This window comes from Candoia aspera, chromosome 2 (assembly GCF_035149785.1).
Source record: "Candoia aspera isolate rCanAsp1 chromosome 2, rCanAsp1.hap2, whole genome shotgun sequence".
In the NCBI taxonomy this organism is placed as follows: domain Eukaryota; kingdom Metazoa; phylum Chordata; class Lepidosauria; order Squamata; family Boidae; genus Candoia; species Candoia aspera.
Window position 1 is genome coordinate 84850507 of NC_086154.1, and position 18021 is coordinate 84868527.

General features: G+C 38.5%; 1 protein-coding gene across 1 annotated transcript in view; it reads left to right on the top strand.

Annotated features, from left to right (window-relative positions):
* STK32A (serine/threonine kinase 32A) overlaps nt 1-18021 on the top strand; it is an 81143-nt gene that overhangs the window by 56879 nt on the left and 6243 nt on the right. The window contains exons 6-8 of the mRNA XM_063296476.1: nt 11057-11094; nt 15206-15295; nt 16963-17060. Coding sequence (XP_063152546.1) covers nt 11057-11094; nt 15206-15295; nt 16963-17060 — 226 coding nt within the window. The remainder of the gene's footprint in view (nt 1-11056; nt 11095-15205; nt 15296-16962; nt 17061-18021) is intronic.

Sequence of the window (18021 nt, forward strand, 5' to 3'; positions counted from 1 at the left end):
CTCTGGGAATGCAGCGAATGCATGAAGCCAGCTAACACGTATAGAAACCTCTAATGGCAGGCGAACCAAGTGAAGGGAGCCTGACTCTGCCAGAGATGATAAAACACCTCTACTTTTGCTGGTTGTTTTCAGTGATGTTTAGCTGTTTTATTTATTTCTCTCTCTCTCTCTCTCTTTGTTCTTGGGGGATTTTTTTTTAAATTAATTGTTTTATTACATTATAAGGTAAAGGTAAAGGTTTCCCTTGTCATTAAGTCCAGTCATGTCCGACTCTAGGGGGCGGTGCTCATCTCCGTTTCAAAGCTGAAGAGCCGGCGTTTGTCCGTAGACACTTCCGTGGTCATGTGGCCGGCATGACTACAGGGAACGCCGTTGCCTGCCTGCCAAAGCGGTACCTATTAATCTACTCACATTTGCATGTTTTTGAACTGCTAGGTTGGCAGGAGCTGGGACTAGCAACGGGAGCTCACCCCATCACACGGATTCGAACTGCCAACCTTCCGATCAGCAAGCTCAGCAGCTCAGCAGTTTAACCCACAGCGCCACCATGTCCCTTATTTTATTGCATTATAGAATACAAATAATGGTCAACTACAGTGGTATTTATATACTAGGAACTGGAAGCTATTAACACTGTAACGATTAAAGGAAATTAAACCTTTCAAAATCGAAGATTTGTGTCAATGTTAAATATGATGTCTGAGATGTTTTCTTCATGAAGATAGGAAATTACTAAAATGCTCGATTTAAAGTCATAAAAGTGGAATTTGAAGTCATAAAAGTAACTCCAAACATATTAAACTTTTATAAACTTACTGCACATTTTGTATGTTTCAAACTATATTATTTTAGATGTACTTGTTTAGGTATAAGCAAGCTATATTATTTTCAAAGGTAGTTTTAGATATTTGTATAACAATATTTCCTTTTCAGGTGGGTCATCTGTAAGACTTCACTTATCTTTGCTTATCTGCTACTAGCTTTACAAATTAGACCACAAATTTGTTTTTGCCTCCCAGTTTTACTGATGATGGGTGACAGCAAATGGGTGAGGCTTTTTTTCCTACATTTGTTGTTATTGCATTGCTCTATTTTATTTTTTGTGGAGGAAGTGGTTCAGAAATTAAACATTTTGGTTTAGAGCAATTCTGTCAAAGGTAAAGTTTAAATAATTAAAGGCTCAATTGTTCAGGGTTACTTCCAAGAAGAATATAGGTAATTTTTTTTGTGCTAGATTCCCCCCCCACACACTCTCCCCACCCCCAATGATCTTTTTCTTCCTTGTCTCAGGGGTTTGTTTTCCCTGTGGGTTGTATGTACGTATACAAGTACTTCCCTGCAGCTCAGAGAGTAGTCAGGCACCCTGTTTGTTTAATGTTATGGCTTTTTGAACATGCAGTTGTTATTGCAGTGTATCTGTTATTTGGAGGACACCTGCTCCATTTCAAATGGTAATTTCCATTGTGCTGAATGACATCTGGAGGCAGAATTTTTTCCCTGTATCTGTAGATGATTGCCTTATTCAGGTATGTAAAGGGCAACTACAGGGAAAATGGTCAAGAACTATTTTCTAGGGCCACATCAACTAAGACCAGAAATAATGAGTAGCAGCTGTAGTTATCTAGATTTCATTTCTAGGAAAAGAATTGATGGTAAGATTTGTACAAGAGTGGAACAGTCCACTAATGGAGGTTGTGGGTTCTGGAAGTTGTTTTTAACAGAGGCCGGACAGCAACCTGGTTTAATTGGTTTCCCTGGACATTGCAGAAAGTTGAACTAGATTATCTATGTTGTCATTTCCAACTCTACAATTATGTGATTCAGTTATAGTTCTGTGCAGATAACCCATTTCCTGCATAGATTTCAAAGTTTAGATATAAAGTTTCCTGAATTCCATTATACTCTCATGATATTTTCTATCTGCTGGTAAAATGATTCTTAACTGGTAGTGCACATACCATAAGGGGGACTCAGAAGAACTCTAGGTGAGGTATAAGGCAGCTCCTTGAAACTTTATTTAAGTTCTTAAAACTTACTGTGTATGGTAAACATGATAACAAAATGCCAGCAAACATTGGAAAAAACAGGCTTTTTGTTCCTATTGTGGGTTCCAGATTTAATGCCGGAGTGATCAGTGGAAAATAGATGCAGAAGGTTGAGAACTGCTATAGTACATTGTATGTTGCCTGGGCAAGTCACAATTGTGTGGCAAGCACAATTTTGTTTTGTTTTGTTTTTTTCTAATTCTAAATTTAACCAGTGAGATTAAAGCTATCACAAGAAGACCAGTCAGCAACTCCAATTCTAACTCCAATTATTTGCCCCACCTCTACCAAGTATCCAAGAATACTTGGATGTTAGTTAATGGTAAAAATAATAAATACAAAAACTTGAATTAATGATTCAATTCCCAATGCATGTTTGTTACAGCATAGTAAATTATCTCCCTGCCATGTAAGACCCCTGCCCCTAATCACTATGTAAATAGTATGTTGGCATTTTAAGAACATTTAGCTAATGAGATGGCTATTTGGTTTGGCAAGCAATATGTGTTATGCCTTTAGGATGCAGATTAATTCAGAGTTTAAGCCTGTTGATTTCAATTAATCCTTGGATGCCTGGTTAAAATGATGAAATCAAAAAGTTTTCAGCAAATGTGGGAGGGGAATCATAAGCCTTTTGAAAACTAACACAATGTGGAAAACAGGTTATATAAATGAGATAAATGTAACATGATGAAATAGTTTTGGCCATCTAGAAGACTTTGCTAGTCGTGTAATTAACCCTATTCCCAAATGAGGGGGCATTAAATTGATAAAGCAGCCTCTTATCTGTAGAATACAACATCTGTCCTTGAAACCCTCAAGAGATGGTCATGTCAGTGTTTACTCTGCTGAAACAAAGCTCAGTGGGGACTGCTGTAAGTCAATCGGTGTTTTTAAAATATAAGAAGACCTGGTGAGGGGGAGATGGGAGAAACTAACTAAACCACCGGGACCCATGAAATAGACTTTTACTTAGCTGGCAAACATGCATTGGTGAACGAGAAAACAGCATTCTCCTTTTTTCTCAGTGAATGGGTATTAATCTGGTTGCATGGTGTTTTCCATGTTCTCCACATAGTGTGTATTAAATTACAAGGTGCCTGACTAATTCCCATGGCAGGTGCTTGGAAGCAATGTAATTAGCCTATTAAGCTCAGGTAATTTCTTGTAAAGTCAATCAAGTGCACAGAGCAGGCAGATCAGTTGTCGCTTTGGTCCAGCAAAAAAGAAAGAATGTTTGCCTTCTTCCACAATTTTGGGAAGTTATTCTTTCTCCTCTAGGTATAGAAAAAATAGAACTCTGTCTATAGATTCCAAAACATATTAAAAACATCAAGGTTGCTTGATTTGGAACATATTTTTGTGGCTTGAAAAATAAGTGTCCAGGTGATTGAAAAATGCCCGTGGTATCAAATGACAAGGTGGCCAGAACAGAGGGTTCTAAACATTGGAGGGGGGGGGGTAGCCTTGAAAACAAAGACATGTTTTTTGGTGCTTGTAAGTGATTTGTTTTGGATGGATAGTCAGAGTCAGGAATTGAATAGAACAGCAGGACAGGATGCTTGTGGAAGGAGAAGGGATTTGAAGTCTGCTCTAGGTAGCAAAGTACTCTCTCTGGTGCTAGATCTGGATGCTGCCTTTCTCTTTGCTGAAGGAAAAACTCTGGGTTGATCTACATACGATAATAAATGTGCAAGCTTAAGTTCTCTTAAACATTTTAGAAACAAAAGCAGCTGTTACAGAGGCTTGAGAGACAGTGTTTGAGGGGAAAGTGGGATGTGTCTGTTCAACATGGACTCATCACTCATCTAAACCCATCTAAACTGCTATTTGCATTTGAAGGGAATCTTTGAAACGTTTGCTGTTGTGACCCGAAATGAAATAAATATAGCTTGTTGGAGAGATCTTCAGACTTTCACCTAAAATATTTCTTTGAGACATTCTTTCAGAGGGGAAGAATCAGGGGAATCGAGTAGCACTTTTTTTTTTACTAAAAAGTATAAGCTTTTGTGAGCTGCAACTCACTTTATTCAATGCATAGGGTGGGTGTGAAAGGTGAAAGGTCCCCTGTGCAAGCATCGAGTCATGTCTGACCCTTTGGGGGGATGCCGCTTTCGCAACATTTTCTTGGCAGACTACAGAGCGGGGTGGTTTGCCATTGCCTTCATAGGGTGGGTAGACTGATAATAATTGTTGTTAACGCACTACAATTGTTAATCTCAGAAGGTCTCAACCAACACAATGGGTTTCTAACACATTGCAACTGTTAGTTGATAAGGCATCGGCATAACCAACCTTCCCCTCCTTGTCTCATCCCAATTTAAATCCTGTGTCAATCTAGCCACTCTGTGCATCAGATGAGGTGCTCTGCAGCTTTTGTTTTGTTTTGTTTTGTTTCCCAAGGCTTCAATTAGATGCCAAGGAAAGGCATTATTAGGGAACCTTTACATTAATCCTTTCTACACAGTGTCACTTATTGGTGAAATTCTCCTTCTGAAAATGTCCACCAGTTTCTCTGTTCCTAAATTTGGTGGAAAATTTTGAAGAGCTCTTTATGACAAGCTCTAAAATAAAATGTTTAAAATATTCTCTTTGTCCAGGGAATATAGTGGGACAGGAAAGAGAATGTGACAATTTGGATAATACAGTTTTCAAGACTTTTAAAAAAGCATATTCTCCAATCTAAAGTGGTTGTAAAGAGCCAGTTTGGTGTAGTGGTTAAGGCATCATGCTAGAAAGCGGGAGACAGGAAGCAGGCAAAGGCAAGCCACTTCTGAAAAAAAAACCCTGCAGCTTTCTTTGCAAGATTTCCAAAGCGGGTTGTCACTGCCTTCTTACTACCGCTGACAGAGAGTGGCCCAAGATGACTCAGCTGGTTTTGTGCTTACGGCAGGACTAGAACTTGTGGTCTCCTGGTTTCTAGCCTGGTATCTTAACCACTACACCAAACTGGCTCTCATCCTCTAAATACACAGATGAAATAACATTTCATAGTTATATACAGATTCTATAAGTCTTTTAGAAAATGGCAATCTTTGCTTAAGTTCTCATTAGCCAAATCTTTCTTAAGATTCCATTGCTTCCTTGTTCCTGTGGCTTGCCACAGTGGCTTGCCAAACACCACAAGAAAAACAGAATATATTAGCATTTGGAAAATATATTTGTGATTAAAATTTGAATTAATTTAAGAGGGTGTTATCTCGAGTCATTTCCCGCTGCCCCTCATAAGTGCAATATAATGCATAATTAAAGACTCATATTGTTACAGTATGTAAGTGGTGCCAATTATTATTTTTTTCTGAGAATGTTGTCACCTATAAAGCTTATATCTGAAAAAATGCAAAAAATTACCTAGGCTAGAAACACAGTACTTCTTCCTAAATGTCCTCTCACAGAAACAGCTTTCAGACATGGCACACCAAATCAGAGAGACCCAAATGTACTTTTTTTGATCTTGTCTGAAAACATCCTTAATTTTTGTTAGATTAAATCACTGTAATTAGTAGTAGTTGATCACTCTCATCTCCCCAATAGCCTTTTAGCTGCAATTAGATCTGAAATACTAAATATCTAGAAATGTTTATTTCTAACACCATGTTAAAGTAAATAGCATTTTCTTTTAAAAAGGAACAAAACCCTTTTCTTTATATTTGAGGTTTGCTGTATCTAGGGGAGCATTGAAGGTGAACTTTTTTCAAAAGAAAAGGGCAGGAGATGCAATCTGATTTCAAATTTTTCCAAGTCTTTTCTCCTGAGTAAAAAGTAGCCATGGAGAAAGAGTTAATTTGGATCAGCGTCATGCTGTTGTAGGAACAGCAATTTCTTCAATTAACCACAAAGCAGGGGAGAAAAAATTGAATATGGATTCTTCTCCGCACCTTCCTTGTGGGCTAATTAGAGCATCACTACAAGAGGGGGAGAGGCTTTTAAATTTAGAAAAGGGTTAATCCTGTTCCCCATCTATGATTCAAACCACTCTGCCTGGAGTGGTTTTAACCAGCTATCAAGAAGCCTGATCGTGAATCATATTCCTCAAAGCACTGGGGCTGGCGGTTAGAGAATCAAGTGGTGGTCTTCACTTAAATAGAAGTAGAACGTCTTCTTTTTTCTTCTATTTCCCGACCTCCTTGCCCCATGTCCCAGAGGGTTCCTGCACAGGGAATTCAGCCAGTCAGTCTTGACACACGTACACTCTTCGCTGCCTTTTGCCTAAAAGAGGCATCCAGAAAATAAAAGTCAGTTAAATTTATTGTCTTTTGAGTATTTTTAAGGTACCTGTTTGAAAACATGTAATGCAAGTGTATTATTCTTGAAACTACTTTACAGGCAGTCCTCATTTAGTGACTGACTCATTTAGCAACTGTTCACAGTTACAGCGATGATAAAAAGGTAACTTTACAACCAATCCTCGCATTACAACCTTCACAGGTCTGTAAGCAAAGGAAAGCTGAAGTAAAATCGTAAGCACAGTCGTGGTTTCACTTTGAGGCTGCTTCACTTAATGACCAAGTTGCTGATCCCAATTGTGGTCACTAAATGAGGACTACCTGTAATTGTCTTCTTGTTAAGAATTAAAATATTTTTTCCTGGATATCTGGATCACAGGGCAAGTCACTATCTATTTTGGTAATCATGATTACACAGTGGGCAGTATAATGGTTCATTTATATATATATATATATATATATATATATATATATATATATATAATTTTATTAAAAAAATTTAAAAAGGAAGATAAAAACTAATACAAACTAATAGAAAGTAAGAAAAAGAAAGAAATAAGAACGCTAAAAATGCAAGAAAAGAAAAAAAGCTAAAAGTGCAAGAAAAGAAAAAAGAAAAAGAAAAATAGAAAAGAAAAAAGAAAAGAAAAAGAAAAAATATACAAAGAAATAGCTTCTGATCTTCCTTACAGCAGTTATAAATGCAATTTATAAATTTACCTTTTACTCTATAGTTATAACGTAACTCTCTTCCTTCTATAATCTATCCTGTCTAATAAAACCATAAATAAGTTTATTTTTTCTGTTTTATGCAAAAAAGTCCAAAAGGGGTTTCCAGTCAGCAATAAATGTAGATATTGTCTTTTCTCTGATCAAAGAAGTCAATTTAGCCATCCCAGCAAGTCTCATTATCTTTACCAACCACTCCTCCATTGTGGGTAATGCAAGTTCCATGACATTTTTCCAAGTGTTTGTCCATCAATCCCAAAAGAAATACCTCTGGTTTCAATTGTATATTAACCTTTAAAATCCTCTGAATCAGTGTGTGTATTTGAATTCAAAATTGTCTAGTTTTTTTACACATCTACCAAACATGATAAAATGTCCTTTCTTGTTGTTCTTGAGAAATGTTACTTGAGAAAAACTTAGCAAATGCTGTCCACTCAGTTAAAACAATACAGAAATACAAATATGTTTGGAAAAAGTGCTCTGGTGTTCCACTGTAATGTATTTAATCCAGTCTGGTTTGGTGTTCTTTTTTTCCTTTTTCTGGTGCCTTCAAGTCAGTTGACTCCTGGCAACTGCCTGGACAAGTCACTGCAGTTTTCTTGGCAAGATTTCAGAAATGGTTTGTCGTTGCCTGCTTCCTAGGCCTGAGAGAGAGTGACTGGCCCACGGTCACCCAGACGGCTTTGTGCCTAGGCAACTAGAACTCCGGGTCTCCCGGTTTCTAGCCTGATGCCTTGACTCCACACCACACTGGCTCTCTTGGTGTTCATACATGAGTTTCTATTGTTTTTCCCCAAAGACCTCTTAATATAGCTGTCATATGCACCCAGGATGATTCAAGAGTGTTGTAAGGTTTGCCATCCTTTCTGTGCCTATTTATTTCCAGGCCAATTCATCTGAAATCACTTGTAACACTGAGGCGGGTATAGTTCAATAATCAATCCAAACTTATTTTGAGAAAGTAATATCCAATTCCTGTCAGGATTGGCCCTCTTCAATAGGATTAGGGCTACTATCAAATTGTATTAATTTTCTACAGTGGAATCTGTAGCAGAATACTGCATTGTGTTTTCCATCCTAATCCAAGCACTCTCGTTCAGGGTTTCAGCTGGCCATTTCCGCAACAGGGAATTTGTGCTATTAATTCTTCCAGGCTTCTGGAGTCCTTTCTCAAGTTGCACTTCATATGCTGGCGATCTCTTGATTTAATAACATCCTTCTCTTGTGCATCTACAACTTTGGGGAATTGCTCTGAGTTGATGCAAAGCTTCCTCTTGTTTCTTTCGGGGGGCAATCCAGTGGGCCCTTCTTCCCTGCATTTGCTATCGGAGAGAGAATAGTTATTGCACTTTTTGTTCAAAATTAGAATTTCATTTTTCCCATAGGCAATGTTGCTTATGTCATATATCCAGGCATTTACTCAGATGATTTTGTAATACATCTTTGCATTTTATAACTAGCAAAATAGAGTTCAAGGGAGCATGTGTATATATGAAGTTATTTTACATTAATTAACATTAACACTTTAAAAATAATTTTCACTGGCTTGAATCAGAACCGAACAGCATTATGTTGGGTATTTCTTTGTTTTGAAAACAGACCTATAGTTCATGGCATTTCATCAATTATGTGGAATCAGCTAGTGATAATTGGGAGTAGAAAATATTTTAAATCAATACATCAAAACTGTATTAATTTTACCAAAGAGAACCAGACTGTTTTCTATTATTTAACAGTACAATACAATACAGTACAATACAGAATTGCAACTCATAATGTGATTGTCATGGAACCTTAATATGGCAAGGGGCAGGGAGAAAAAATGTTGCTGCCAGAGGATAATAGAAAAGCATTGCAGTTTGACATGGTGGTTTAGGAAATTCAGTGCTGACAAACCAATGAAAAACAAAAGTAAAAACTATGCTTCTAGTTTTAATCAGCATTCAAGATCCCAATAATGATTTTGTCCACTTACAGCTGCAGGTAGAATGAAACTCATTGACAACATTTGCAGAACAGAGATACAGTAGAATGGTTTGGGGATAATTTGTTTATTTATTTATTAAATTTAGCCACCGCCATCTCCCCCCAAAGTGGGGACTCTGGGCAGTTTACAACAAAGATAAAAACTTTAAAATACTCTGATAAATATAAGTACCAATATGACATAAACATAAATACAATATAAAATCCAGATGACGGTGGCAGTTGGAATATCATTCACATGAATCTAAAGGGGCCATGTAAGGCGCTAACGATCTCCAGGTGTTATTACTTCCCTTCCCGCCCCAAGAGAGGTGGCAGAACCAGGTCTTCAATTGTTTTCGGAAGGCCGCAGGAGATGGAATCTGTCTTATCTCTGGAGGAAGAGTGTTCCAGAGGGCGGGTGCCACTGCAGAGAAGGCCCACTTCCTGGACCCCACCAGATGGAATTCTCTTACAGACGGGCTCCGTAACATGCCCTCTCTGCATGATTAGGTGGGATGGGTTGATGCAATGGGGATGAGATGGTCCCTCAGATACTCTGGACCCATGCTATGAAAGGCTTTAAAGGTGATAACCAACACCTTGAATTGCACCTGGAAGCAGACTGGTACCCAATGCAGCTTGTGAACCAGCGGTGTAAGATGTGCTGATTTAGAGGCACCAAGAATTGCCCACACAGCTGCATTTTGGACCAGCTGTAGCTTCCGGATATTCTTCAAGGGTAGCCCCATGTAGAGCACGTTGCAGTAGTCTATATGGGAGATGACCAGGGTGTGAGTGACCGTGCGAAGGGACTCCCGGTCCAGGAAAGGGCATAACTGGCACACAACACAAAGTTGCACAAAGGCCCTCCTGTCCACAATTGCCACCTGCTCTTTGAGCAGGAGTCGTGAGTCCAGGAGAACCCCCAGATTATGCAGCGGGTCTGTTTGGGGAAGTGCGACCCCATCTAGAACCAAAGATGTTAAATTCCCAGATACTGAGGAGCCCCCTACCCACAGCCACTCCATCTTACCAGTGTTTAGCTGAAGTCTGTTGTTCCCCATCCAGACCCCCACAGCCCTGGCACCAGGATAGGATGGTCATAGCATCACTTACTTCATCCAGGATGGAGATGTATAATTCAGTATCATCAGCATATTGATGATACCTCATCCTGTGATGATGGATGATCTCAACCAGTGGTTTCATGTAGATGTTGAAAAGGAGCAGAGAGAATACTCAGCCCTGCAGCAGCCCACAAAGGAGGGGCCACGGGCCAGATCTCTCGCTCCCTATTACCACTGATTGGGACCGGCCCTGGAGGAAGGAGGTAAAGCATCTCAGAGCTACACCACCCACCCCCAACTCCCTGAGCCGCCCCCAAAGGATACCATGGTTGATGGTATCGAAAGCCTCTGAGAGGTCAAGAAGAGCAAGGTTGGATGCACTGCCTCCATCTCACTCCCGCCAGAGATCATCCATAAGAGCGACCGATGCCATTTCTCTTCCATATCCAGACCTGAAACGGGGAGGTGGGAGACTGGACAAAAACTGTCTAAAACAATAGGGTCCAGCAATTGTTTTTTGAGGAGGGGATGCACCAGCGCCTCCTTAAAGGCTCCTGGAAACACCTCTTCTCTCAAAGATGCATTTACTATCTCTTGGGCCCAACCGCATGTCACCTCATGCGCTGCTTTCACTAGCCAGGAGGGGCATGGGTCTAGTTGGCAGGTGGTGGTGTTTACTGTCTGGAGGATCCTGTCCACTCCCTTGGGCCCAACAGGGTCAAACTGCTCCCAGATAACAAGGTAAGTCCATTCCCTTGGCATCTCCACAGACCCTGTCTCACACTTTGGAGTCCAACTTAGAATGGATCCAAGCGATTTTATCCTGCAGATGCTCAGAAAACTCCTCAGCATGGCCCTGAAGATAGGTCACCAGGCCCCCCTTCCCCAGGAGGGATCGAGTGACCTTAAACAGGGTCGTTGGGCGGCATTTATGAAGATCTTATATCCTACCCTAGACTTCTACTGTCATAACCTTGTCCCTATTGATGTATTTTCTCTCTTTTTCCAACTTCTCTTTTAGGGACATAAAGCCTGATAACATCTTGATGGATGAGCAGGGTAAGTGACAATTATATTTGGCTGTGGGAACATGTATATGCATGCAACTATATAGCAAAATATAATGTTTTCTGTAGTATCATGACAGACTTTAGAAAGCCATATTCTTGTTAGATGGAAAACAAGTTGAGGCAAACATTTATCCTCAGCTCTGGGTTCTTTGCTGACTAAAGATAGAAATGACAGATTTCTACAGATTTCTTAGTGTATTATAGATTTTGTTTTTCAAAACCAAGTAATCTGATAGTACAATCCAGCTGTTGCTCTCTTTAGGAGAACTATATATTGTTGTTGTTGTTGTTGTTGTTGTTATTATTATTATTATTGTGGGACATTCTGGCTCATGTTTTAAACCAAAGGTAATGTAATGTTATGCAAGAAGAGATAACAGGGAAAGACAATGTTATGTGTTTTGTCTTTTGTTACTCTGTTTTTGCCCCCATGGATGCTTGGATGTTTAATGAGCCCAATCCAATATGTATTTCTTAGTAGTTTAGTTAATTCACTGGAACTTAATTCCAGGTAAAAGTGTACTGGATAACAGACTTAGTTCCACACAGTATGGTGCTGAAATATGGATGCATTTTTCCCTTAGAAAGAATTCAGGTTCTTCTGAAAAAGTTTCTCAAAAGTGCTTTGTTTTATATCTTTGCATAATTTTCTTGCCTTTCCTCCATGAAATGAGATGATATGCAGGAATAGTCCACTTTGTGGGAATTAGCATTTACATTAGCAACTAGTCTGTGAGTAGGAACCAACAATCCCACTGATATTCACATACCCAAATGTTTTAATCAGTGTTACTATTGTGACAATGTTGTTTCCACAGATATGGGTTTAAAGGAGTCCGTTGAAATAAGAATTTTTGCAAAGGCTTTCAATTTAGTGCATTTTAGCTGGTGATTTTAGAATTTATTTGGAATTGTCTTTTCTCTGTTTGTCCTTGAAACTGAGGTCATTCTGACTGTTTCCTGTTTGCAATTTCTCTGTGTTTCACCAACCATGGCAAGAGAGGTGTGTAATTCCATTCATGTGTGCAAAAAGCTTTTTACCCATTGTTCAGTTTTTCCCCCCGAGCCATTGTTTTTGCAGCCTGAGTACCTATATTTAGACCGCTAAGACTGTGCTTGTTTTCCAGTGGCTTTCCCTCCTTAGGGGATGATATTTCAAGCTCCAGCACAATCTTCTGTAGTTTTGCTAAGTTTATGTGATGTTATTTAGTAGATTTCTAGGGTACTCACTACCAGCATCTTGTTAGTTTCAAAATTCAAACGTATTAAGATTAAAATAAAAATTATTAAATTGCTATTTGAGACATCAGAAAATAAAATTAAAATTTGAATCACACTAGGCACTGATGAAGGCCAATTTAAAAAGGTGTCCTATTAAAGACTTCTGAAAGGCTGGTGTAGAAGGCAGCCCCAGGATTCCACTGAGAAAACTCACCATGAAAAACTTCTGGCCTCACATAGGAGCCAGATAAACCAGTTGCTGTCAGAGATGGACCTTCCCGAACAATTTGAATGGACAGTGGGAATTTTGCAGGATGAGATGTTATTGGGCCAAGTCCATCAGGACAGCAAAAACTATTGTTGTTATTGTTGTTGTTGTTGTTGTTGTTGTTGTTATTGCTATTGCAATGTTTTCCACCATATTTGGAAGTGAATCAGCAACCAATATACAGATTTAAAAATTGGTGTAACATCGTCTCTGCAAGATAGATGGAAGAACAACCTGGCTGCAGTATTTTGTATCAACTGAAGTTTTGAAATCACACCTAAGGGCAGCCATACTTGGAGCACATTACAAAAATCAAGCCTGTACAGTATTTTACTAGTAGATGGATCACTGTTTTTAAATTGTTGCTTACTAGGAAAGGACGCTTTTGGCATACCAATTGAAGTTGATAAAAAGCAGTTCTGGCCACAGACTCCACCTGAAATATTAGTAAGAGATCTAGATTAGAATCACTCCCATGCTGTATACTCACTGTTTCTAGAAGAATATGACTCCGCTCAGAAGAGAGATCCATCAAAAAACTAGAATTATGACCTTTCACGATGATTGAAAGGTTGAGTAAGAATCAGGAAGACAGCTGGCAGACCTCACTGTCCAAGCAGCCAATCTGTATCTTCAGCAATCATACTGATCTGGCTTAATTACATAGAAGGAAAGCCTGAATATCTCCACCTGTGACTTAAGAGCATCCAAAGTTTGAATCTGAATTATATTTTGGGCAAAGAACTCATTGAAGTCATTGTAGCAAGCTATCTAGATTTCATTTCCTGAATTTAGAGGTAGAGGAAGAGTATTATTCTTTCACAACTCTGAGAAGTTTAGTTTCATGAGAATCTGCCAATGTGATGTGCACAGAAAAGTTTCTTCTTTGTACATATCATCACAACACCAACACTTAAACAGGTTTATACTGTGCCTTATCAAAAGCAGAGTGAGGACTTGATAGTCGGTTTTCTCCTGAGACTATGGTTGAGTGAGCTTTGTTTAAATTTATTTATTTATTTAATATATTTTTATCTTGCCTTTCCTTCAGGAGCTTCAAGTGCACATAGCACTCCTTCCTCCAGTTTTTCTGTACAACATGAACTTGCTGGATAAACTTTATGCTGGATCAATGGTTCTCAAAGTGTGGTCTGGGGACCCCTGGGGGTCCTGAGTCCCTTTCAGGGGCTCCATGAAGTCCAATAAATAAAATATTTTAAAATGTCTCAGTTTTAATTTCTAATACAGTAAATATCGATAGATATGATCCACATGTACCAAGGCTCTTTGGTGTCCTCAATCATTTTAAGAATGTCAAGGGGTCCTGGGACCAAAATGTTTGAGAACCCCTGTCCTAGGTGAACTGAGAAGAACCTCCCAGCCTTTGTGTTTTGCTGTGTCCACGTTTACTTTGCGTAGCTTTTACAAGAAAGGTGTTGGAAGGGTGATTCTTTCTGCTTAGCAAACAGCATTAGGCCCAAAGGCACCACCACCGAATTCCTATTTGTAATTTCTTCATTCCATCCTCACGGAAGGCAAATACATCAGCAGGTTATCTCATTAATAGCAACTTAGCCCAGGATGCAAGAAACTCTAGAAGAAGTTTAAAGTCATTCAAAGAGGCTCCACCGTAATGAGAGGGGGAGATTCCTCTTAAGATTGTGTGTTTACTTCCAGGACTAGCATTAAAGATGTGCAGTTCTTGTTTCCTTGAGATTTCCCAGCTGAGTGGGGCTAGAAACTTCCAGTAACAACTAGCCTTCTTGCTTCCTCTGAATCACAGGCAGCATATCTTACATATCAGCTGCTGAAGAACATTGGTAGAAAAGGCTGTCAGTGTTGCCGTGGGGTGATTGAAGCTGCAGTCCAATATAGCTGGAGAGAGCCAGATTAGGGAAATTTAGGTTATACTGAGAACATTCATGTATAAAGTAAGTGATAAACAAGCATGGTCTTTTGGAATATTTGTGGGAAATCATATTAGTATAAAGTTACACCATTTTTAACTGCTAGGTTTTCCTCAAAGAATTATGGAATATTGGTTTGGGACTGTCACTAGGAGTTTTTATACTTTCACAGAAGTTTAATTTTCAGAGTTTCTTAGACTGAAAAAAAAAAGTTGAAATAGCTTTGGGCCAAGGATGCTGGCTGGACCCACTCCCAACACTCAATATTTCATCCCAAACCTGGCCAGCTCCTCAGATAGGAGTAGGCCAATATTCTCAAGCTGTTTAATGTGGCTGTCAAAAATATGGCCTGGAATAATGGTTAATAATAGTTAATAATGTTTGATTAGTGTGGGTATTGTGGGTGGCCTGGAAGCATAAGGATTTCCTATGTCCTTTCCCCTCTGGCATCTGCCTTTCTTACATTTTTCCTAAGGGGTTTGCATATGCAGCATGTTACTAGATTGGTCCATAATGTTTTATGGGAAAACTTTAAAGAAAGAGAGGGCAACTGATTCAATGTTTGGAATATGGTACATACACCACATAAATCTCCTTGCTTCCCTCTGCTTTTACAATTACAGGATTAATTGCCACACCAGATTGGAACATTAAAAAGAAGTGAAGCACTCTGTTGATAATTTATCTTTTTATCTTTTTCTTAGGACACGTTCATGTAACAGATTTCAATATTGCTACAGTGCTAAATAAAGATATGCAGGTTACCAGCATTGCTGGCACAAAACCATACATGGGTGAGTAGTCAAAAATGGATCCAGGTTACTTCTATGACATTTATTTGTTTTTTACAGACATTTCAAGTGTCCTCCTTAGCTGGTATTAAAACAGTTTCAAGAGACAAAGTTGGCCTGATTCAGAAGATGCTTCAAAGCTCATCTGGCCTTACATGTGCTAGCACTGGATTGGCTTCAGTTCTGCCAACCTTAATGGTCCTTGCATGGATGGCTGATCTGATCTCAGCTTACATATATGATACCCTACAAATCTAATCCAAAATTGTAGATAGAATTCTTGGGTTTCTCCATGTGAGTCACAGTTGGATCACTCATCCCATATGGATGGTAAAGGCACACACGGGGCTGTAATGTCACATTTTGACATTTATAGAAAATAAATAAATAAAAGAATAATAATATTTCAAATTATAGTAAATGGATTGTATAGATGATTGCATATGATATTGATATTAATTGGATTTACTGATGCTCTCAAACCACTGTCAATTCTCCTCTCCTCATTAGTTACTGAAGATTATAACCAATTCACATATTCTTAGAATCAAAGAAGTGTTAATTGCAGCTAATTTCTGCTTAATACCCTTGCCAGTAGTGGGGTTGGCAGTGATGGTATCTCACCTTGGATTAAAAGTACATACAGTCAGTGTCAATTGTCTGTCCCCTTCCATTGGTTCTGTATTTATTATGTTCCACTTTAAAGTGTGTTGGAACATTTCAGTGGGTTAGACAGTGGAGCTAGTATCTTCCCCAAAGTAATAATCATTTAAAATATGAAGGAATGCTTCTGATGACATGAATTATGTTCAGTTTTCATGTAATTATGCATGTACTTGTTAAGCAGGTGCAAACCTGTGTTCTTCAACAAAACAAAAAACAAAAAAAAGTAAAGAGGTTTTGTTTATATGTGAAATAGCCAACTGCGTCAATGGGTTAGTCAAAATGTGACCTGGAGATTGTGAGAAGGAAGTGTGAGAAGCTTTATGCAGGACCTGAGAGAGTAAGAGCAATGAGTTCAAGAGCACAGAGTACATTGTGCAGTGACCTTCTGAACAGCTACGTTTTTTGAAGAACTTGGGAAAAATCTCTTGGTTCTCATGTTCTTTTTTGTAGTTTTAGTAAGACCAAGTAAACCTTTTTTAATTAATGGAGGATGCAAGTTTGCCCTGGATCTGATTGGATCGCCTCCAAATCAGAAATTCTGACATTAATAGACTAGCATGATTCTGATTAAGGAGTTAGCAGCACGATAGTCCAGATTAAAATCAACTGAAAAAGGGACAAATATTTCTCCTTACTTTCTAATAATTCACAGATAAGAGAGAGGCATCCTGGATCTGACCAAAATTTATTCTCTCCCAGGATTCTCTTCTCACACTGATCACCCAGATACCGCAGGGAAGTCAGCAAGGATATAAATGTAATAGTGCAGACTGACTTTTATTCCCCAGTAACCGTTCGGAGGAGATGGGCGGTGACAAATTTGATAAGTAAATAAATAAATAAATAAATAAATAAAATAAAACTGAAGATGTTCTTGGATTGCTCATTGCATAAGGCTAGAGAGAACTCGTCATGAGAGCTTGTATTATACTAGAGAAAGAAAAGTCAACCATCTTGCTGAATATTCCATCCTAAGACAAACCTTAAATTTTTCTTTTTTGCAGCACCTGAGATGTTTAGTTCTACAAAACCTATTGGTTATTCCTATGCTGTTGATTGGTGGTCACTAGGAATTACAGCCTATGAACTCCTCAGAGGCCGGGTACTGTACAGTTAATTTATATATACATTATTGGTCCATCCAGCCATCCATTATTTCGCCATGTTCACACTATTCAGAAGCATTCTCTCTCTAGATTTGCATCCACTGTACAAAAGGGTCGTTGCAATTCTAAAGAGAAGCTGTTCTGCTTAAATAAAGAAATTAGTTTACTGGTAAATGTTAATTTCTACAGTAAAAGTTGCCATAAAAATATCAGCAATTCAAGAACTGCAAGGGACGAAATGCAACTATACGTAACAAGACCTTTCACAATTACGGAACACTCATGCTGTGGTTTGGGGAAGAAGTGGACTGCTGTGTGTGAATTAGTAACCGGGCACATTTCATGCTGCAGCATGCCTTATTGGTTCACTGGATCATAATGTATTTGCAAAGTTTGTGGTGGCTTGCATAGAAGATAGTAGGCATTTTATCAGATATTTGAATAAAGTGGGAAGTTTATTATATTGGAAATACGCAAGTTATTATTTGTTTCGTCCTCTATCGTATAGATAATATGGTATCTCATTTATAACTTCCTACTCAAGAATATTTATGCCAATTTTAAAATTTTTCTATGCATATATGATCCCATTAGTTGCAGTCCTGGAACGGGGGTGGGATGATTTCCTTGTAGCTGATTATGTGGGACAATTCCAAGTTCGTATCACATTACTTGTCTGTGTTCAGTTTGATTATTGGAGGTAGTGAAAACTTCCAAAATACATCATGTTTGTTTTGTTTTAATGTTGTAGGGAGTACTAATAATTCTTTTAATGCCGCTTACATCTCATGCAGAGGAGGAAAAAACAAATAGTTGCTTGATTTTCAAATGAAACTGAATGATTAAGATTCATCCAAAAAGTTATATCGTTTAAGGTAACTTTAAAAAAAAAGCTGTAAAAGCAAAACGTTTTCTCAAATATATGGTACCTTATATTTTCTGTAGTCTTTGCTGCTG